The sequence below is a fragment of the Poecile atricapillus genome, chromosome 9 (assembly GCF_030490865.1).
Source record: "Poecile atricapillus isolate bPoeAtr1 chromosome 9, bPoeAtr1.hap1, whole genome shotgun sequence".
Lineage (NCBI taxonomy): Eukaryota > Metazoa > Chordata > Aves > Passeriformes > Paridae > Poecile > Poecile atricapillus.
The window spans coordinates 12,432,163-12,455,972 of record NC_081257.1 but is presented as its reverse complement, the minus strand read 5'-3'; the positions used below and the strand labels follow the sequence as shown (position 1 = coordinate 12,455,972).

Below are 23,810 nucleotides of genomic sequence, written 5' to 3'. Positions count from 1 at the left end.
TTGGCTCAGGGGCACATGCAATCATGTGCTGCACAGAGCAGTGGGGCACAGGAGAGCCACCATGGGGGACACACCAATGAGCACCAGCAGCCCTTACTTGACATGATTGACCCCAGGTGTACAAATTGCACACTACAAGGCCACACACCTGGGGACTTTGTAGACACAGGCCAAAGAAGCAGGAGCTGGGACAATCCTGGCCCCAGTTCTGCAGGTAGCTCTGTTTGATGCCATCCCTGTGTTTGGAGTGGCACAGTTTGCACCTGGCATTTACACTGCTGCCCTGACAGTGGCCTGGCTGGCTCCCTTGTCACAGAGCCGCGAGCAGAGACCAGCTTCCTGCTGCCAAGTAGCTCTTCCTGCTACTGGTGCTCTGCTCAGTGCCTGCTGTCCTCCCACCGTAGAATCCCTACCATCCCAGGCACCCCAGAGCTGCAGGCACAGGCTGAGGTTTGGGAGCACACATCTGCAGCCAAAGCACAATTCATTACACTCAGTACAGACTTTCATTAAACCCTTCCTTGCCCAGGCTCGCTGCCTTGGCAGCTCTGCTGGGAGCCGGCCAAGGCTGCGTGTACCTTATGGCAAATGAACTGTGAGTCCAGCTCTGCCAAACCCTTCGCATGGGGCAGCAATGCTGGGCAGGCCCCAGTGATGACAGCTGTGCCCCTTGCAAGGGCTGCTGTCCTCCAAGCCTTCCTTGTCAGCGAGCAACGTGGTAGAAAAAGACAAGGCAAGAAGCTGAATGAGGGAAAATGACTGCATTACCCCCATTTGGAGATCAGCACCCACTGCTTTGCCTCTGTGGGCAGCATGCACCCTACCACCCCTGATGCTTTGGTGTCCCCATGACAGGATTGGGTAGGCAGGGCTACACTCACAGAAGTCCAGTTTCAGACATTTTTATTCTTCTGCAGGTTACACTTAGTTTAAGAAAATACAGGATCCCTTTTGACATTCATACATTTTTACAGGGCAAAAATAGGTTTCTCTGCTAGGATGGTTATTAAGCTTGGGCATTTCCAGGCTGACTTCCTTTCGCCCTTTGGCTGCCAGGCCAACCCCCTCTGTTCTCAAAGCATCACTGCCTCAGTAGCCAGTCCAGGCCTGCAGAGCTTGTGTGATCTCAAGCTAACAAAAAAAATAAAAATTAAAGTAAATACAGTGCCCAGTATTTCCAGTTTCACAGCTCCTACACTGGCTACTGCAAAAGAAGACCTGGGGACAGGGAGTGACCACATTGTGCACACAAATACCAAAGAGACCCATGTTAGTGTGTGTGACTATCTGGAAGCAGGTTAATCCCGTTTGCTAGAAACCTAGAGGAAATAAAAATAAGGGTTCCCCACAATTAGCATAGTCACAAACAGCTATTGGACACCAGGCTCACGCTGCCTCTGAGTGCTGCCATGGGGACAGGGAGGGCAGCGAGGCAGAGCTACTATGAAGCTCAAGGCAAGAAATGCACGTGCTTCACGAACAGAGCGCACCTGCCCAAGGGCAGCCCCTCTGCTCGAGGCAATGCTGCAAGAGAGGTGGCAAGTGGCAGCTTCACCTGGCAGGACACGTCTTTGTGCTGTGTCTGGCCAAGGGCTTCCTAAGGGCAGTGTCACCCACGTGGCTCTTACTTCTAGGCTGCCACAGTGTGCAAGAAATTGAGATTTAAACATCACTATAGAAAGCAGATTGAAAAGCAGCTGCTGGGGTAAGACCTCCATGACCCAAGGTGGGCTGCTGCCCAGAGGCAAAGCTGAAGGCTAGGAGGGAGTGAAAGGCTCACTAGACGAGGCATTAGACAGCGAGCAGCTACTTTCCCTTGGCAGGGCTGCAGCACATTGGCACTAGCAGCAGGAAACAAAACAGATGTTACAAAAGCTTCTTCCAGGCACCAGCAGACTCCACTTGGTCACTGCAGGGAGAGAGACGCACATGGAAAAGAAGTGATACTCTAAGGCAAAGGCCTTTCTCTTCAGGACCTTGGGACACCAGTGCAGCTGAACATCCCCCCATACTGGCTGCTAAGCCCCCACAAGCTCTCTGCCCTTCCCACTAACACCAGCTGCCCAAATAGCTCCTGCTGAGTCTTGCAGGCAAACCACGTGCCAGCGCCCACCCTGCTATGCCTGCCCTGGGCACCAGGCCCCGGGGGCACCCCACACCCTCTCTGCTGCTGGCGCTTCCAAAGGGCCGGTGAACACTGTCCCAACCTTAGGCCTCACACAGAGGGATATAAGGTATGAGCTGAACTGGGAGGGAATGGGGAGAAAGTGTCAACAAAAGACATAGTCGATCCAAGTGGTTCAAACTCCAGTCCAAGCTGAGGAGCATTAGCTGGTACCAGAAGAGATTTCTGGAAACTCCTTATAAATCTCCAAGATGATCAGTTTCTCCATCTGGCACTGCTGGTCATCCTCCTCCTCACCCAGGATGCGCTGCAGGATGCCCTGCAGGTCAGCGAGGCGGTGCTGGTGCTGCAGATAGGGCGTGGAGCGGATGATGGCATGCATCAGGGACAGATACTCCATCCTCAGCTGCCAAGTAGGAGGGGAGAGAAACCACAGAGCACAGTGAAAGATTTGAAGTGGGATAAACAAGCATGCCAGGATATTACAGCATAAGCACAGGAACAGCTGCTGCTGCACCACCAACCAAAGCACAACTCCAGAGGCACCTGCTTTTCCTTAAGTATCACTACTAAGTATGGAAAACTCAGCTTTTCCCACAGCAAGTGTGCTGCTCTTCCCCTGCCCTTGAACACGTGCACATCCCCTGCCTCTTGCAATACCAAATGAGCAGTTCCTCCTCCTACTACTCACAGAGGGTCTTTCTCTCCAAAGGTCCCTGGTCAGAAGTATGCAGACCACGAGAAGCCTGGAAGATCTTTCTTCAAATATTCTGGCGTGCTGGGCAGGAAAAATTCCCCCCTTCCTCCTCAGCTCCCAAGGTTGATTTAAGCACCCAGAAATGTTGTGCCCACCCCAGAACTCCACTCTTGCCTGCACCAGCAGGTCCCATGAGGGGCCAGGAAAAACACCATTGCTTTGGGACTGTGCTCCCTTCCCCACTGCCCATGGGTTACTGTGAGCACCTTGTCTCCAGGGGAGAGATCAGCAATCTGCCGCACCAGGATGTCTATCAGGACCATCATGTCTGTGTGATAGAAGATGCTGGCTGTATCCTTGCTGGCAAAGATGTCCTGCAGAAACTTCAGCACTGAGTGTGGTGGCTGAGGCTGATGCTTGAAGATGGAAACTGGATCATCTGGGGGAGGCAGAGAGACTGTGCTGAGCCACATGCTCCCCATTGCCCCTCTGCTCCATCTTCAGTGCACTTCCCTTCATTAGACCCTTTGGAGAGGAGGCTGCCCTGCCCTTGGTCAGCCACTCCCTGCCCATGGATGGCTTTTGTGCCCAAAGACCTCAGCGCTTTACACATAGGTGTGTAATCAGGATGGCAGCTCTGCAGGCTACCAAGATGAGACCAAACTCATTATAATTAGCATTAATCACTGTTTATGTTTCACTGACCATCCCAGGTGAGTGCACATTAGCACACTGCCTGTCAGTATCTCCTGTTTTTGCTCAACAGCCACCACTCATTTTCTGGCTGGTTTATTAAGAGAGGTCCAATAACCCCTCTGAAAAGCCGTTCAGAGCCTGTACAAAAAACAAGCTTTCACCAGAGACCAGACTAGTACTGTCCCAGAAGCAAGAAAAGAAACATTTCCAAGTTTAAATGAGCCACCACATCCTGTTCTGTTGCAAAACACATCCCTGCAGACTCCAAGAGGGGATCTGGGCCATGGCAGCTCCCCCAGCAGTTGTCAGAAAGGCGGTCAAAAGAGAAACATCTTCATTAGGTTGTGGCCCCCCTCTTTCTTCTCCCAGCTCCTCACTGTAAGGTGATCTCTGCAGGGAATCTGGCAGGAAAAGAGCTAAACAAAGGCTTTGGGAGGAGGCCAGACAGAAGAGCAGCAAGGTGCCTGCTGCCCTCAAGCTGATATTGTGTGGAGACAGTGATTTGCAGCCCCAAAGAGAACTAAAGCCAGAGTAAGATGAGCTGCATGCATCACAAGATGGGCTATTTCCAGCAACTCAACAAAATGAATTCTCTCAGGCAGCAAAGCCCCTGTGCTCCAGAAGGTATTAGAAAGCACAATAGTGGCCTGCAGCACAGGCTGAAAGACCTGGCACCGCTCTTCCTGCAGGGATCTCCAGCGTTCCAGCAATCTGCTCTGCAACAGCTCTACAAGTACACTGGATTTCACTCCATGCCTGAAGCAGACACAAGGCTGTCCCTCTGCTGGCAGTTCAGAAATGGAAAGTTCCACTCTAAGCAATGTTTCAGAAGACAAAAGCTCCCTCTGTATCTGTCCCCCAGGGCAGATGTTTGCCAGCACGGGCAGAGGTTTGACATTGAGTCCTCTGCCCATCCAAGGACCGAAGTGGCCCAGGACCAGCTTTTCTCCCAAAAAAGGGCTTGCCCATGGCAGCTGGTCTATCTGAGATGGAGCTGATCTGACCCAGAAGTATGGAAATGGCAGCCACTCCTCTCTCCATAGATGCCATGAGCCATTACCTTGTTCCTTGTGCAGCTCCATCCTCAGCAATGCAGACTGTCACCCTCACAAACTCCCCAGGAAGCAGCACAGCACAACCTGAGCTGACAGCTCCTCAGCTACCTGCGCCCCTGACATCCTATCCCATAACAAACATTGGGCTTTTCTCCCCAAGTGTCTGTGTGCACCCCCTGCTAGGCACGTAACAGTGCCACACACACTCACCTCCTCTGTTCAGCAGCAGCAGCAGCTTCTCTGTGAAAGTCTTGACGTTGGAGTGCTTGCTTATTGTAGTCATGATCACACTGTGTTCTGGAACTAAGGAAGAAACCTGTTCAGCATCTCCCTTTGTTTCCTGAAGACCATGGTGATAAAAACACATAATGGGTGGCTCCTATTTCACATCAGTACTCTGGGGAGCTTTGGGGAACCACAGTTTATCAGGGCATCAAAATGTTTCAGGCCACAGAATGGGTGGGCAGAGAGAAAGAGAAGGTGAAATAAATCTGGAAATAGTACATGAAACACTTGGAACTTGGTCCTTTCTATGTTTATCTGATTCCTGGTGTGGGTTCCTACCTTGCCAGCCAAACACTGGGAAAATACCTCGCAAAGACTTTGTGTTGTGAAACATTACCTCTGCTCACAACCCTCTGCATACCAGGGCTCCATTCTTTGGTACCTTCTTATTTCCTATTAGCAGTACCCTTCTGGAACTTAAGAGTCTTACAAGTTCTCTTAAGAAGGGTCCCAGGAGCATCCCAAAAGAGAAAAGTTTTTCCCAGCACTCAGCACTGTGCAGTGCAAAGGTACAGGCTGAAGACTCGTAGGAACTGTCCCCTTGCCTGCTCTGAGAGTGATTTGCTGTAAAATACATTTACCCTGGTTCATCTGTGAGTGTACACACTCAATCACAAACACAGAAATAGCCACACATAAGCACAGTGTGGCTGTTTCTGTGGCCTGTAGTATTTCACAGGCTGCAAAGCATTTCAGGATCCTGAAGGGTGTCAATATAATATGCATTTAGGAGAGTTTTTGAACTAATGCTGCACCACTGAATGGCATGATAGATGAATCTTGCAGACACAGGGATAAAAAATTCAATCCACCAATATGCAATGTGAACATCATTTAACATGTTCTTAGCATCAGAGAAAAAGTCACTGCTCTCAGCTATGCCCCAGGTGGGCAATAATCCCCAGAAACACACTGCCTGTCATGCATTACTGCCTAATTACTGCAGCCAGCAAGGATCTGGGTACGTGTGGGAAGGGGTAATGAATGAAAGCAGCAGATATACTTAATCAATCTCCCTGCAATCAACTTTCACATGAAATTAGAAACTTTTGCATAAATTTTAATGACGGACAATGCAAAATAACAGGTAAATTACTGGACATATCATTGCTGTTTTATTCTCCCCTCTCTCCACAAAAAACAAGGATAATGTCATGAAGCAGATCATGAGTAAGTAATTAACTAAATACAATTGGAGCAACAGGAAACTGGGTTAAGGAATGACCTTTCTTAGCAGGACCTGGAACTATGCTCCAGTCTTCCAACAGGCTTCAAAATGTGCAGGCAGAGGGAAGGAAGGACTTCTTCACTAAGGACCTGATCTGCTGTCTGTCCTCATGGAGCTCAGCAGGGCAGGGAGGACAAAGAACAAGGGCAAAGAGGGGAGAGAACAGCTCAGGCCAATGCTGAAGGGCCTGGCCTCAACAACTTGGCACCATGAGCTTCAGGCAGCATGGACAGAGAAACAGAAGCTTTGCCAAGACCCGCAGAAGGCAGAGGACTTTTGTTCTGAATTGGTATCAAGAAATGCCCACTGAAGCATCTTCTCTCCCAAGTCACCTGAGCCTATAAATTAACCCCATTCATGCTCTGCAAGTACAGCCCAACAACTCTTTTGACTGAGCACTGTGGAAGCCCAGTGACAAATCCACTGAGCTGTCCAGAGCTGCTGGGCAGGGGCTCTCAGACCATTTTTTCCTCTAGGGTTTTGTGCCATATTTAAACACAGTGTAGCGCCAGAGACTAGGAGAGCTGGTTGGTGGTTATAGCACCAACAAGACCCAGTGAGATTCTCCCTCCTCATTTTTCACACTCACTCCACACCACTGAAATCCTGCCATGGCACAGCAGCCCCAATTTAACCTGGAATGTGGAGATTGAAGGCCAGAAGAACGTTGACAAATAAGTCAGGCAGCTGGTCAGTGGTGTCCGAGGGCAGCCCGTCCTCAATCACATCCAGCAGGAACTGCACAAACTGAGAGTTGAGATGTTCTGCACAAGGAGAAAGGGGCATTTACAGCACAGTGAAAATAAACCAAGCAACAAGGGACCACCCAAGCCACTTCTTTTATGCTTAAAACACATTGGTGGAGTGATTCAGTGGTCTGTCTAGTCCACTTGAAGAGCCCTTCATTCAGGGAACGAAGGGTTCTTCAAGTGGACTAGACAGACCACTGAAGCATCTTTGTGTGAGACACAGTGCTGAAATTGCTGAGATTGCTGAAATTTGGTACCCCTACTGGCATTTTTTTTTGAGTAAACAAAACACCAAATCCTGTTCTAGCTGTTGCAGAACCAATGCCTCCAGTGAAGGCTTCAAGGTAGAAAGAGATTGGTATTCTTGACCACTGGTTTAACTGATCTCTTTCAAAAAAAACCGTAATAATCTAGGTCATTAGTAATAACCCAGTTTTCAATTCAGCTATTAGGAAAGCTCAGGAGTTCGTGTAAATAAGTCCACCTTCAGGAAATAACTGCCGGGATTACACAGGGAGAGAAAAACGGGAGGTGTAGAGGCTCATTCCGGTCTCTACTGCACCAGTTTAAATCTTGTACAGGTTTACCCGGTGTTAAGGTAAAGCTGCTGACAAGACACTTAAAAAAGTTTCTACTGCCTTTCTAGGAAAATTAAGCCCAGAATTTCCCAAATACAACATAGCCTTGGGAAGAAGTGGGCAGTGCTTTCTGGCTGAAATAGAATGACAGAGGATAAAAAAGGGAGAATATTTGCACTTTGTTATTGACTGCAGTACCCTTAATCATCTCCACTTTCCCTAAGAGCCTGAACTACAGAGGGCTGCACTATCCTGCTAGAAGAGAGACCAGAAAGAGGCCACATTATGCAGCTGACAGCCTTAGTGGGTGTTTGTGCAGGGATCTGGGATCTCAGTCTCATCAGCAGACAGTCTCCAAAGAAAGTAAGAGATGTGTGCTTTCACACAGGCCAGAGGTAAAACCAAATGCCACTTCGTCACAGGGATGGGCAAATCCGTGTCACCTGCAGCGTGGCATTCAGTCCTCCACTGCTCTAACCCAGATTTGTGCTGCTCTTTGGAAATCTGGCATCTCAGCCCAGTGCTTCAGCTGCCAGAATCTATCAATAAAGAACACATCCTGCTCTGGATGGGCCTCCCACTGAGATGTCCCCCACCTTGACCATCAGGAAAAGTCCCTTCCCCATGTCTGCCAGCATGCCCCAGACATCCCACCCCCAGCTCTGCACACTGCTCTGAGCACAACCTAATCTTACCATAGTGGTGGTACGGCAGGGGCTCCCCCATGGAGAACATCATGGCCAGCACCAGTGCAGAGTAACACATTTTTTGATGATCTGCAAGACAAAGGTCCTGTCATTAGTTCTTCTGAGGATGTGAAACCTTTCCCCAGCTGCAGCTGGGGAAATTAACACATTTAATACACGCATTTAACACTGATTAACCTGCTCCTCATTCCTGTATTGACTGAGCAGTAAGGGTGTTTTTCCCCGTTTTAGCACACCACACGCCTTCTCTGCCATGTGTTTCCAAAGCAATTTAAAAATAATCATAACAAGAGTCCTCTATTTTTTTCCCCTCCACTTCAGAGGATCTGGGCAAACTTGATCTGAATAATTAAAAACCTCCCCTGCACAGTCCCAGGACACATCCCATAGTTATGTAATTATTGAACCCAGAAAAAGCATCCATCTGGCCAGCTCAAAATACTGCCTGTTCCAACCAACACCACCCCCAGACAGCCATGCTGCTTGTTACCATCTCTGCACTGCTCTACTTTTGCTACCTCAGCTCTGCCTGAAGGTATAAAAGGTCCCTGGGGAGAGCAGATCACTGCTCAGGCTGTGCATCTGCCCACCTCCCAGGCCACACATCTCCAGCACTGATACATCCCACAGCCTGCTAGTCCAACATAATTTTCGCTGGTAGCAGCTATATGAGAATACTCCAAAGAACCCCTGACAGTGTCTTTTCTGAATTTTAATTAATGGATACCTCTCAATACATATTTGCAGAACAAAAAAAAAAAAAAAAAAAAAAAAGTCATGGAATAGGATCTGTGCCCTCATCAAATGTAGCCTCTGTCCAGTTCAGCAAGTCTAAAGGCAATAGGAAAATGAGTATTATTATATATAAGTTACCACACATACTGAGTAAATAAAGTTCAGCTACATCTACCAGAAAGAGCCCTGGGGCACAAGGAAACTGAAGGTGTAAATATGAAAAACTGACCAAAATTACTTTTCATCAGAGGAGAAAAAGGCTCCTTCAATCTATGATGCTTTTCCTGGCCATACTTCTTCTGCCCTGCACAACACACACCAGTTCCAGTGCCCCCTCCAAGCCCTTCAAGATATTTCACTTCTTCATGCACAAACCAACCCATCTCTAAGCATCTGCACCCTGCAGTTTGGCTTTGACTGCTCAGGCTGATGCCTTCACTGTCATCACTTACTCCTGGCCTTGGCCAAAGGACTTGCAAGATTTGGCAGCTCTCAGGTTTACTGTCAGCATGGAGGGACGAAGTGCTACTGAGTCATTCCAGCCCCATGGCCCCTGGAAAGTCAGCTCTGACAGCAAAGCCTCTCCACTCAAAGCACACACACTGTCACAGTTCCACACGATGCCAGTTTTCAATTGGCAAGTACTTTGAGTAAAAGTAGGTAATTTGCAGCTTAACCAGATACTACAGTATGAACAAGATTAAGAGTTTGTAGACCATGTGGCAGCAAATGAAGGCTGAAAACTGCTGTTTACTCTCCGTAAACAGAGAGGGAGGATATTAAATGATTTAAATATAATTCACACTTCTTATATAAGAAGTTCTCAGCTATAAGGTGACAGTGATGCCAAAGCACACTGTAGCAGAAAAAGGATCTGGCAAACTGCTCACCACATGATTTTTTCATTCTTTCCTCCATGGCTACAGGACCTGGGTCTCAGAAGCAAGACACTGCAGAAGGCAGACAGGGAGCTGCTGTTCTCATGTTCCTAGAAAGGATTCCTTTTGTCAACAGAACATTTTCTCTTATCACATCAGGAGCAATGAAATAAAGTGAGATCCAGAAGCCAGTGATAAAAATGACAGTAGCAAATATGGAAGAACAGACTAGACATGGGAGGGAAGAGACTAGTTTTGTACCTCCTTGGTCCATCTGCCATTAACTGATGTCCATTCATCTTGGTTGACAGTAGTCTACATGACTAGGAGCCAACTCTTGCTGTATTTCCCTAAAGACAACAAATCAAAGAATGCTGAAACCAACCAGAAACCTGAACTTGGGGCAAATCCAGATTAACCCTGGATACTCATCCTGCACAGGCTCTACAACCTTTTGGGAGTGTCCCAGCTGCAGCAGGACAAGACTCCAAGACTCACCATACTGAAGAACAGAGTAACTGTCAGTCAAAACACAGTCTTATTTTTTTTTTCTTTTTAACGTTACAGAGCAGTACCAGTGGCTGTCAGAAATTAAACAGTATCAATGCAGCTCTGCTGAAGCAGAGGGACTGCTGACAACAGATTGAGAAGCATCACTGAAGTAGCCATGACAGGCAGGAGAGATACAGCTGTTTGCTTACCAGCCTGCATTGCTGAAGTCTACTGAGATAGTTGTGAGAAACTGCAATCATGTATGAAAAGCATTTCTCAGAGGCCTTTGAAAACCTTGTTTCCACCTTCTAAACACAGCAGTGTGAAATGTGGGCACGGGGAGCAGACACAATTATCTATGACTGAAGGGAGAAGACAGCTGACTTGCATGTAAACTGTGCTGCAACAAGGGAGAAAGTCATGATTACAGACTGGATTATCCCAGTCTGTTTTCTTTGGAACTGTTCTGGCTAATTCTGTTTTGCTGTGGCTTATTATAAGGTGTTCTAACATGTGCAGGCCAGCTGCAGCAGAGGGAAGGAGCTGTTCAGAAGCAGTAAGACCTAAACATCTGCAGAAGAACTGGCCAGCAGCCAACATGCCTGCATCAGTCCCAGGGTAAAGTCCTGCTCACCAAAGGCAAGCAGCATCCACAGACCAAGCTTCTGCCTCAGCTGCTCTTCAATAATAAGCCAGGAGAGATCCCACAGAGTTGCTGCAGCCAGTTCCACACTCCCCAGTTGTGTAGTGTTGGCACTGACTGCTCTGGCTCCAGTCACCCACAGAAGGGATTAGCTATTCCACAGCATGTCAGGGATCAGCTGCTATTCCCCAGTTTCTAGTACCAAAATAAGCTCAAGTCATTCTAGGATTCAAGGTCATGTTTTCACACAAGCTTGCCATTTGCTGGCAGCACATGAAGCAGTAAAGCACCAGAATGGCAGGAGGGAACTACTAATGCCCTGAAACACCTCTGAAGGACAGACACATTTGGTCCAAGGATGGTTACCCCTGCTGCAGCCCCACTGTGAAGGCTGAGAGGACTGGATGATGCACAGATGCCATTGCACAATGGTATTTATGCCTACCATAAAGCTTAGCACAAGGAAAGCAGCACAGGATGAGGACACTGATTTGTGAGGCTCCTGCATCTACACGGTGGTCTGTCAGCAAAGGAGGAGTAGCATTCCAACTGGACCACCTCACACCAAGGAAGGAAAAAATCCTCACCTTGAGATGATGCTAGGGAAAGGGAGATGCTGCAGAGCTGCAGGTTGGCAGCTCAGAGGACACAGTAGAGACACTTCTCACCCACTTCCACTGCCATACTTTTAGGATCCCAAAGCAGAGCTAAGACTTGCTGAGAAACAGGCCTGCTCCAGTACTACCTGGAGATCAGCAGAAGTGTGCAGAAGTCACAAAGGTCAGAACTCAAAGCTCCATATCCACCAAGAGGCTGAATCAGCTGTGCTGTCTGGGATGACACAGCCCCAGGCAAAACACAGCATCACTGAAACCAGGCAAGGAGTAAAAAGGGTGACCAGTCTACTCAGCCTGCAAAAAGCTCAGGAACAGGGCAGGAGACAGAATCCTGTTTGGGAAGGTGCACAGGATGCTCACTTGAAGACTATTTTTGTGAATGAAAGGTGGAGGCACAATAAAGTTTATTTCTGGCAGCACCAAATTAGGAGAAATATTGCTGAAGGAGCACAGTCACAGTCTCATAACCAAGCAGCACTTGCTTCTTGGGCAGTAAAACCTCAGCCTGGAGAAGATGCTTCTCAGGCATATCACCAACAGTGTGGTAAGTTCACAGCACAGAACTTACAAGCAGCAGTAACAAAATAGGAAGTGTAGCCAACACAGGAGTAATACTTGCAGTCCCACACCACCAACCCTTCACCCTGCCCTGAAATGCCACTCTCCTCACCTCTGAAATGCATGCACTTCAAAGCATCTAAACAGAGACAAGCGCAAAGCGTTCTGCAACAGACTTGATTTTCATCTCCCGTAGCCCTTTCCAGACATGAGATGAGCCCTTTTAATGCTGCCTGCCACAGTCAGATTGGCAGGCTGTGGTGGGATGCTGGGGACAGGAATGCCTATTATGAAGGTTCAAAGTGGTCATCTAGGACATTTACTCGGCTGACAGGAAATGCATGGGATAGTCCCTGTTCTCTGCAAGACCTGTCAACCCCTAGACAATCTCATCACCAAATTATAGCCCTCCACAGCTTCATGACACACACAACAAACTGACAGACTGCAACCAGGGCAGCAAGACTGTGAACACCAGGCTCTTCTCATTTGATCCATGTGATCACTCAACAGCCACTCTAATTGTGGGTCACAATTAGCACAAAACAATGGATTTTCAATGTCCTTTTAAGAGAAATATGCCACTGCCAGCACTGGTGAACTACAGGTTGGCTTCAAAATGGGGAGCAAATCTGACTGTCCAGGACCAGGCATGTGTGGGGAGTTGGAAGATAATGCCAGGGGAGTATTACTACATGTTCACCTTACTCTTAGGCTTTTTCCCAGCATCTGCTTCTGGCTGCTTGGAAATAAAGGAGACTGGGCTAAGCAGGAGCTCTGAGGGCATGAAGGACATTCTGATTAGTAGAAGGGTCATCCTAACAAATGGAGGAGTGTGAAGTAGAAGAAACATGAGGGCAAAGCCTATGGAAAGCAAAGAGCTGGGAAAACTTGGGCCATGGCATTATCCTGCGGAGGATCAGGACTGCAGTGCTAACAACAGCACTACCATCTCTCTTGGCACATGGTGGAGAGAAGGCCCTTTCCTTTAACAAGCACTCATTTCATTCACCACAATGAAACACCACAATAATTTGGTACAGAATGCTGGAAAAAACTCTTTAAGAAATTGCAGAGATCTTCCTTGAGATCTGCAGGTGTCTCTTGTCAGCACTATGAAAGAAAACTGGAACAACTCAAAACGTATTTTAAAACATCTACAAGAAGTGACACAGATCATTAATGGCAGGTTCAAGAGCTGGAGGGCCTCACACCGCTGGACTGAAACATCCCTTCCTGCACATTCCCCAGTTACAGCTGTAATAACCTGAATAATTTTAAAAGCAGACACCATTCCCCCCTGAGCACTGGGCATGTAGAGCAGCCAGGCAATGGGGGGCCACTGCTGCTGCTGCAAATCCTGTAATGGGAAGACACATTCCCAGGGCCGTGGGAACAGCAGCTCTGGCTCACCCTGTGTGTGAGTCTGCATGTCCCGGGCCAGCTCCATCGGCAGCACAGAATTCACAAGCGTTGAGATAACTGCAGCATCCAAGTTGCACATGGCTCCAAAGCACTTCAACAGCAGCAGGCGCAATGGCACCCTGTGTTCCTGCAAAACCAATTTGTTAGATCAAACCATGTCCTAGAGGAGGGCTCACTCTGAGGCAGAGACACAGCTTCTAGAAGTTCCTATTGGTGGGAAGCCACAGACCTTCCCAGGGTGACATGAAACCAGAAGCTCTAAAAGCTTTTAACAACAGTACAGGAATCGCTTTACAATAACATTCACAATTGGGCTGGCTATGGGTTGTTGGCACGTGTGGTCAGAGGGAATGTGGCAGCCAGAGCTCAGATCTGAGATGTCCCACATCATCCACTAAATCTGAGTTTAAATACACCAACAACCCATACCTATCCCCAGCAAAAAGACTGAATGTGCTGGGTAGCCAGGATTCTCTGAGCATACTAAGGTTTTGTGAGCACTGCTCTGATTAAGGTTTCTTGACAAAGTAACATTTGCAAGCTCTCTTCAGAAAGTTTTCGGACATGCAAGGATTCCAGCAAAGATGATGTTCAGCCTGCACCTCCCATGCAGGAGCTCTGACACTGAGGTAATCTGCATACTCCACTCTCAGCCAACAACTCCAGGGTTCAGCCAACCCAAGTGAGCCAAGCCCTAGCACTGGGCATGACAGCAGCCAGGACAGGACACAACTGCTCCCTACCTGCTTGGAATTGTGGTCAGAGAAGAGCAGGCAGTGTTATGCTCACCCTGCCTTCCTGCTGCTCTCAGCTGTACTACAGCCTCCTGATGCTGAGATCTGGGTTCAGACACAGAAGTGCCAGATGAAAGCAAAAATGTCACAAGACTTGATGTGCTGTAGCTGGGGACTTAGGGACAAGTTTTTTACTCCCACAGAGTCCTACAACAGAACATTCCAGGAAGGAGAGGGGCAAAGCAACACCACATAGGTGTTTAAGGCAAAACTTCAATTTCTTTCACTAAATACTGATTTCTTTCCTCACTCCCAAGGCTTCGACTCACTACCTACTTTCCTAAGCAAAGTTATTTACTAATGTGCAGGAGTGCATCAATCAAAAGAAGAGCAATCACAGCCTGTCAGATCTCCCAAGGCATCCTCTGAAATCCTTCCTCTAGCAAGCTTTACTCTAGCCAAGTGCTAGCTACTGCTTCAAAGTCTACAGCATCCTCTGCTCTTTCACACAACTTTCATGCATAGCATTGACGTTAGCCAGCACTCAAAAGGGATATGCTGCAATTTCAGTGAGACCACAGAACTGCTCTACCCAAGGGAAACATCTTATATACATTCATTGTACCAACCCTACTCTTTTGCATCTTCAGGGAAATCTTAAAAAGAGATTTGGTGCATTCTGCCACCTTACCATCTGATAATATGCCACAAGGGACAGGACAGATTCAAACTCATTCTTCTTGCACATTTTCTTGCAAACTTCTGGGTCTGCATCTGTCTGGAAGAAGGAATGGAAAGGTAACCCAATGACACATCAAAGAAGAAGGTGCCTGCTGCAGGGACCTCGAGGGAGCCCACTTGCTTTCAGATCTCAGTAGCCCCAACATCTCACAAAGAAACTGAAGGCAGAGCACAGAAACAGGTCAAGAACCATCACCCTTCATCATCACCCTTCACCATCAAAGTGGATTCTTGAGAAACTTCTCCACCATAGAACACATCTTGGGCTGAAGATATCTAAAACGTGACCCAAACACCACCTGATTGAGAGCACCACACAGTTACACAGGGCAGCTCCAGCACTGCTCCCATCCTGAGAAGTACATCTCCTCCCACCCCTAAATTAAAGGAAATGGTTTCACAAAACCCCACCCAGCCTTGCCCTGCAGCAAGGCAGCACAGGCTGTATGTGGAGTGACAAAGACCCTGGCATTTATTACAGGAAATTTATCAGTTCTGTTTATGTCAGAACAGAAGGGGACTATAAAACAGTGCCAGAGCAAACCCCACATCAGTACCCCTAACACAGACTATTCACTACACTGAGGGCAGTTCCCAAGTCATCCCCAGACAAAGACAGCCTTGTACATACGAGTGAGAGCGCTGGGACAGTAATCCCACCACTGCTCACTATGGGCATGCTCCTCTCCTGTATGCAGAGATGTGAGATGATTTATACTTTTCACAAAAACAGTTTTAAAGCTCACTTTCAAGGCAATCAAAGAATGTTCTTCGCATTTAATGAGCTTAACCCCACAGGTACCTCCCAGCAACAGAGGATATCTTAAGTGGAAGATGTTTTAAATGGGCTTAGGAGTGCAACAACCCTTACCAGAGACTTGCAAGTTTTCTGTGGGAGGTTGGGTTTTTTAGAGGTGAGGGTTTATATCCTCTTATGATAGGTAAATACCAAAACTACCATGAACAGCTCAGTAATGCTTTTCAGAACAGCTCTGAAAGGGGAATGGAGAGTAAAGGCAGCTCAAGGGCACTGCAGAGCCCACAGAGCAGGGCAGGGCTTACTGACAGTAAAGGATGCACAAGAAACCTGTGCCCCTGAAACAGCAGATCCAGTGGTAACACAGGGATGAAGGAGGTCAAAAAAAGGAACTTCACCAGTGCTGTCTGCTCTGCTCTGCCTGTAAAGAAAGGAATTTACTCACCAGGATGCGAAGCAGCTCCTCCAGGTAGCAGCAGATGACATTCTCATCCTCATAGAGTGCCCAGCTGCGCTGCTGAGCATCATCCTTGTGCCTGGCCAGATCTGCAAAGATCACCTCCAGCCGCTGCTCGTCATGGCAGATCTGGCCCGAGGGCAACCCCGCACTCAGGTTCTGCACGACAGCAAAACCACTGGTTAGTGAGGCCCTGACAGCTGGTTGTTGTTTGGGTGCCTGCAATCTTGTCTCACAACTGGCAGCTGACCTCATTCAGTCAAGAACTGACAGTACAAAACCAGTAAGTTTATGACACACATTATTTCAGATCTCATACTTCTGGAGTCTACTCTCTAGATTCTGGAAATCATCCTGAGAATGGGAAAAGCCAAACTAGCCCAGTATGGGCCAGGACCACTGCCAGGCAGCAGCTGAGCACCCCCAGTAAAACAAACATGTTCTGAACAGCAGACCACCACACTGCACAGCTGCTTTGAGGCAGGAGAAGTTCCCTCCGCTGCCCATTCCCTGCAGCCTGAAAGGGACAGATCTGCCTTGAATTCTTGGCTCAAGAGCAGGGACTTGTATGGTGCTCTCCATGCCAGCTGCTCTAGGCCTGGATCCTCTGCAGCAAGAACAGGAACCAATTCATCATGGGCTGCTTTGGTTTTGCTTCATCCTAAATAGCAGAGCTCCACTGCTCACCACAGCTCTGAAGTATGTAGCCACTCAGTAAATCTTACTGCACACATTCCTTTCTCAAACTGCTGTCAACTGCATCCCCACCACTTCTGCCTCACACACAACCACCCCTGCCATGGAGGTCTCACTCTTCAGTTGCCTTTCCTTTGCTCTTCCTCTCCTTCAAGAAAGAGGGGAGTGGTGAGGGGGCATTTAACCCACACCTGAGGAGCTACTGTGCTCTGGGATTAAGGATAAACCTCTAGGACCTAAGTATATCACATGAATCACTTGGTTTCCTGAAAACAAGGCAAGAAGGAGGGGTTCAGTACATGGAACTGAGCTGATCACAGATGAGCCCAGGCACCATTAAGAAAGGTAAGGACTAATTTGTGAAAGAGCTTAAATTATATACACAAGCAGTGACAACAAGGAGATCAGCAAGGTGGAAGAGACCCAAGCTGAGAAATTCAAACAACAAGGACACCCACTCTATGAGACCAAATTCCTAAAACTTTTTGGATGAGGCTGTCCTACCACATACAGCAACAAGTCATGATCACTCAGTGAGAAAAGGCCTTTATAACTTACCAGCCAGGACATCTGGAATCTCAGAGAAGACTCAGTCCTTCCAACAGGCTGGCTGTGCAGGCAGGGGCAGCAAGCCTTTAGGCAGACTTCACTTTGGGAGCAGAGCAGATAGATTTTGTGTGGAGACATGAGCCCATGTCTTGTGCCAGTTGTGACATCCACATGTGGATGGCCAAGTGCAGGAGCTGCACCCTTCCTGCCTATCTCCCACGCTCCAGCCCTCTCTGGGGAAACCACTCCACATTTAACAGTAATGTCTTGCCTGCTTTATTAGAGACAGAATTGTTAGTCATTTGCTTTGGGGTATAAATTAATTTAGGACTTCAAGTCCGTGCTTCAGTTATAAAATAAAGAAGTTTTCTTGTTACTGCTTTTTACATAATTTTTGTCAGGCAGGTAATGAAGGAAGAAGCATGCAGGTTTAACACAAGCCTCTGTACACTCCTGAAATTTTGGGAAGCTGTGGATAGCCTAGCAGAAAAGCAGGTAGCCAGCTGTCAGAGAGCACAACAGCTTTCAGGAGCTGAGTACAAGATGAGAATTTCCCTCTGAATAGAGATTCATCAGAAGCAAATATATTAAGATACTCACTTCATCTTGCCATCCCCCTGCTTCTCCTTAGGAGGACCTACAGCACTGCATTGTCACCTGCCTGTCCCTCCCCAGCTGCTTGGGAGAGGGTTCTGCATTATGTGCCTTACATCCCTCTCACTGGAGCACTGCAGGGCCAGTCCTACCTCAATTCACTGCTGGGACTCTTTTCGGATAATCATTTTAATGAGTATTCATTTTAATGATCACTCTATTCAGCCTCTTACCACTAATCTACTTTCTCCAATCCTTCATCTGCAGCCCTTAATGACTCCACTGAGCATCAAGCTTGGATGGCCTTAGATGAGATCAATCCATTAACAAGCTCTTCCATCTGACCATGTAGCTACACCTTGCACTGTCTCAGTGCACTTTCAGCACCATCTCAGCCCTCCCATCACCAGGGTCAGGTCTCTGCTTATTAAACATTTTGGCAGCTGCTACAACCTGCAGCATCATCACATGGTCATTTCCAGGAATCTGCTGGGGACCCCATAAGCAGAAGGAGGTTTCAGTATTTCTAACAACACCACTTCGCATTATCTTGCTGCTTCAAATAGTTCTCTGACCCCAGCCCAGCAGAACAAGCTGCTACAGGGATTTCATTCTTCCTGAGCAACCCAAAACCACTTTGGGAACTTTATCATACCCACACTGCTCAGAGGTGGCCATATCTGCCATGCAAACCCAGCTGCTGTCCTGGCCATTTCTTCTTTTCCCACTCCCATGCCTCTCTCCCCACACCCCACCAGCAAGAGCAGTGGATCATTAGTACCATGGGTACACACATCTTCCCTCCAGATGAGCCCCAAAATCATATAGCAGGTTTTCAGACACATTTCATGGGGACTGCTCTGGGAATTCCTCCATCCTCTGCGCAGCAAACCATTCCCACAACATTATCCACAGAAACCAGACAGCTAACACTGGTCCTAACACATGCACACTGCCAGGCTCCTCAGGAGTTGTTAAATGAGATGAAACGTGGTGCAAGAGAGATGCCTGACTTCAGCTGAGCCAAATGTCCCAGGGCAGGCCTTTTACACACACTTTCAGCAGCAGCAGGTCTACTCCCAGCTGACACAGCCCCATCTAGGGCAGGATGCTGTCCCAGGATCTTTTATTCTCTAAAAAAACATATGTGTCTGTACAGACTCCACACTGGAGGAGAAGCAAGGTAAGTAAGATGGAAGTACTATTCAACCTTCAGAAGGCACTGAGGATAGAAGTGAGGTAATAGATTCTGGACTTGATTTAGTGAGCTGACTTTAAATTAAGACTGGAATAGGAATAGAAAGGATAAAACTAATTAAAGAACATGATACAAAAGGTTGAAGCAGGTATGGCATCTACTATGAGCAGACCAAAGCTTTAAATCAAAGCTGCTATCTCTGTTTTAGGGAGTCAAAGAAAAGCCTTGAAAAATATACAAGAGATGAGTTACCCATGTACTTGCATGGACTGGGGAGTAGAGGGATTTCAGAAGCTACAAATTAAAGAAAATAAGTCCTTGACCTAGAACTGACAGCTCAGCAACAATTGTACACAGAAATCCCTGAGACTGTGGAATGATTTGGTATAATGAACAACATAAAGTCAACAATAATAATTTGTACCACTAAACCACACTAGTGAAGCTATGGCAGAGCAGCCACCCCACAAGGACACATGACCACCCTTCCAACTGTTAGAGCTGGTCTTCTACACCAGATGAACAACCTCACCTGGGACCAGGCCCCCACATATCAGCAGAGCTATATCATCTGTGTGTGACGCAGAGAAAAAATGCACACCAGATCCACAACATTTACACCTGAGCACTGTGTTCATCCAGGCTCTCCTGAAAGCAGTACTGCTCAAGATAGGTATGATGAGGTATTATGAGATGGGACAGAATCTTCTGCTGTGTCTCCATACATTACTGGTCATTTTAAAATCCCACAGATGTCCTAGATGACAGATATCATCAGTTACCAGAAGATCCATACTCCTCCCTGCACCATCATCACTTTCTTCTCATCCTTTTCAGGCTGGTCTGCAGCAATGGCCATGAAACTGAAGCTTTCAAATCCCCTTTGAAGAAACCTGTCACTAAATAACTTCTGTGGAATTAAGTTTATTGTATCATGAGTACAGGTATTAATGATAAAAATAATATCCAAATCTTGGACAAGGTGTGAAAACAGAAATCTGAACTTCTCCTCATGCAAGACATAGCCAGAACATTTTCTTGAAACAGTTAAATTTTTTTGCTGAATCTAGATCACACATTGACAGGGCACTGTTATTGGAGAAGGAAGCAATTAACCACTGGGTTATGGCCACAACCAAAGACTTGATGATTGCTTATGGGGCCCTCTATTCAGTGCAAACAGTCAACCAGATTATGATTTGATGTAAAATTTGAATGTCATTAGTTCTCCATATTCAAATGCCTCTGAACAATTCATTATAATCTTGCCATTAGCAATGGAATTCCAATCTTAGAAGTTTATACGATGCACACTCCTCAGGGCTGCACTGAGCAAGTGGGAGCTGAAATTTATTATCCTTCCAGCTAAAGCAGAGGTGCAAAGGTGCAATTCACCATTTCAATGACTGATGCAGAAGGAGAAATATAGGATTATTTTGACATAAGGTTTATTTAGAACAAGCTCAAGATATTGCTCCAACTCAAGGTTATGTTGTACATCTGCAGCTCATCTGGGGAATAAACTCGCCTGTTTTCCATTTCTCTGCTAACAGTACTAGGACCTGGCTTAAACCCCTGGTTCCCCTGGCTGGACATTTACCCCCATCTAGCACCTCTCCCTGTGGGATCTTGCTGCGTTCTCATCCCAAACATCAGGAGCTCATAACACCTTATCCTTGATGCTCGAAGTTGGTGTGCAGCAGTCCCCCCTCCAGCCTCACACACATTACCTTACTCTCCACCACGGAGATGAGGATCTGCTCCATGATGCTGCTGGTTGCAGGGACAGAGGTCTGGATGTGGCCGATGACAATGCCAATGGCCACACGGGACAGCTCGTAGCTGAGGTGGGTGTTCCTGCGCACCAGCTCTATCAGTTCAGCACCAATTGTCTTGGGTACGGAGGCCACCAGGCCACTGGGTTCTGCTGACAGCGACTCCATCCCAGCTGCCTTCTTATCCTCCAGGCAGAGGTTGCTGAAGGCATCCAGGCTTGCAGGGGGGGGTGGGGCAGTTTTCTTTACCTGAGAAGTCTTCTCCCCATCCACATTGTGGGACCTCAGGGTCCCCCCTTCAGCTGGCGGTGCTGGGGCAACCCTCTTGGACTGGGGAGATTTGCTGGTATCCTTTGAGGAAGTCCCATAACGGGAATGGGTCACAGAGCCGCTGTCCAAATTGCGTGTGATTGTGGTGTGGACACTCCGGCTCGGGACAGGGGGTGGAGTGTTGGCAGGACTGGAAGTGGCTGTTGGGAGAGCAGTCTCAGATACAGAAGAAGCAGTGTACAAAGTATCCAGGGATGTTGTGCTTATGGAGGAGGCACTAGAAGCTGACCCAGGAATAATTTCAACAGCATCTGAAAGGGAACAATTAAACATTCCTTAGCAGCAGCATCAAAGGAAAAGAGAAAAAAACCCAAATTGCTACAGCAAAGTCCATTAAAAGGCTCATTGTGCATTCGACCAGAGCAGTTTAACTCCTCTTCCTGCCTCACTTATCTCAAAGCAAAATTGTACCAGTTGTCTCTGGAGCATTCCCACACAATCACCTCTTTAGAAAGGGAAAAGCTATTCTGCTGAGATGAATACCCTTCAAAGCGCTTAGTGTTTTACACAGGGGAAGGGAGGGAGAGATGGACAGAACTAAGGGACAGAAAAGTCTTTTCCCCCTGGGTTAGGCTTCTTCTGTTTTAAGGACATAAGCTCTCACTTTTGAAAGATGGTGCCTCAAAATTGCAAGACACAAAAGGCTTCACACACAAGCCTGCACCTCCCTCTTGCACAGACCTCATGGTGGAGGAAACACTTGACTGACAACCTGTTTAGTCCCTCCCTTTCAGCACTCTCCAACGTTTGATCACGAGCTCTGCAGCTCTGCTAGCACCCACTGATTTCACTAGCCTCCACACTATCTGCTCTATGGTATTTCTCCCCGCACCTCTAGTTTTGACTAGCTCTAGCAGTGGGAGTCCCACCTTCCAAGGGAAAAAATCCACAACAAGCAAAGAGATATTAAGATTTTTCTTTCCTTTAACCTGGTCTTATATATAGTTTTGGTAAATCTTATCCATTAATTTCTAGTGGGCAGAAATGTATCAGAGATCTTCCCTGACTATGAAAACAATTACTTGGACAAACAGTGGGCCAGCTGGAGCTTCCCAAGAGCAGCTTGCTCTTAGTGCTGGAAGAGAAGGAGCTGCACCCCACAGGAAGCTCAGCTCTCACAGAAGGGAGTTACTCATATACACATGTGCCCAAAGGAAGGAGCAGTGGGACTGATGTGAAGTGCCTTTGCTGCCCTTCTGCAGGCAACTCCAACCCTTCCTGCTCTATCAGGGCTTGGAGCCCTCCACTAGTCCATCCACCACTCTGCCCAAAGAAAACACCAGCTAGGCAGAAAAACTGGGCCCCCTTCACTCCCACTTAGGTTCAGCATCCCTCTTTTTCCTCCTCCTCACAGAGAATCATTCATGAATCACTGTTCCCCCCATGCTTCATTAAATCAAAACAATGTGTTGAAGGAAACTGACCTTTGTAAATTCCCACTACTCCAGTGAAAAATGGCTGAATACCATTAAGTACCATTATGGAAGCTGGTGCCAGTCCCAGATCTCAATTACCTGCAAGTCAATAGCTCTGCCCTGTTCCACACAAGGGGACACGAGTGGGCTTGAGATGGGCTGAGTGTCACCAATGGCATCACTGTCACAGCACAGCAAAGCACTTGGGCAAGCTGGCAGCAAGTCATAAGGATAAGCACTGCTCTGTCAGCCCAATCATGCTGAAGATGAAGAAGCTCCTGCCCTGACCCCATTGTCCTCTGCCTGTGGGCAGCACACAGGCAGATGTGTCCCTGGTATTATTACTGCTCCTTACAGCCACTGAATTAATGGAAACCCCACCAGTGTACAAAGAAAATGCCCAGCAGATTGGAAGTCATAAACAAGACTTGAGACTGCATTAAAAGCCAGTGAGTTCCCCTGATAAAGTATCACCCTCTGCATGCAAAGGAACACTCCCTCTTCCTTGTTGGGAGACAGCCATAGTATCTGTGGGAGAAAAATGATCTTAAACCACTGACCTTGTGCACTAGCCAGACTAGCCACATAAGCAGGCAGAATTGCTCCTTGGAGAGCACTATAATTGCCAGGGCTACAGGCACTGAAGGAGCAGGGGGATGCTGTACCTGGCACCCATCCACAAGCTGCTCAGACCCTCCCAAATCAGAACAGACTTGAAGAAGCACTGGTCACCAGCTCAGGACCACTAGCATTAAAACTTACAGGAATCTAGGCTATCTATATTTTATAGATATATTTGTAAGGATATAAACCATATAAGAATTCAGGGAATGGATAAGGATGTTCATCTAACCACAAAGCAGAAGCATTCAGGCCCCATGGTTGTTAAATCACCCAGTGTTTGTTTCATGCCCAAGATCTGGAGAGCAGTTTGTCCTTACTTTTAATGGAAGCAGCAATCTGTGTGTTCTTGCGCTTCTCTGGAGGTGGGGGGGTGACAGGAGCAGCACGATGAGCCTGTGGTGGGATCTATAAGGAAAGATTTCAGAGCAATCAAAGGAGGTTGAAAATAAAGATATTTCTTTTACAAAGACTT

General features: G+C 47.5%; 1 protein-coding gene across 3 annotated transcripts in view; it reads right to left on the bottom strand.

Annotated features, from left to right (window-relative positions):
• Window positions 1-886: 886 nt before the first annotated feature.
• Window positions 887-23,810, bottom strand: part of NCKIPSD (NCK interacting protein with SH3 domain) — a 48,495-nt gene continuing 25,571 nt past the window's right edge. For 2 of the 3 annotated variants that reach the window (XM_058844776.1, XM_058844778.1), the window contains 10 exons: window positions 23,656-23,743; window positions 20,925-21,550; window positions 16,146-16,316; window positions 14,894-14,980; window positions 13,457-13,595; window positions 8,109-8,189; window positions 6,722-6,850; window positions 4,784-4,876; window positions 3,089-3,261; window positions 887-2,531 (listed from right to left, as the gene is read on the bottom strand). In XM_058844776.1, coding sequence (XP_058700759.1) covers window positions 2,328-2,531; window positions 3,089-3,261; window positions 4,784-4,876; window positions 6,722-6,850; window positions 8,109-8,189; window positions 13,457-13,595; window positions 14,894-14,980; window positions 16,146-16,316; window positions 20,925-21,550; window positions 23,656-23,743 — 1,791 coding nt within the window. In that variant the 3' untranslated portion in view covers window positions 887-2,327. The remainder of the gene's footprint in view (window positions 2,532-3,088; window positions 3,262-4,783; window positions 4,877-6,721; window positions 6,851-8,108; window positions 8,190-13,456; window positions 13,596-14,893; window positions 14,981-16,145; window positions 16,317-20,924; window positions 21,551-23,655; window positions 23,744-23,810) is intronic. The other variant, XM_058844777.1, reaches the window with a different exon arrangement.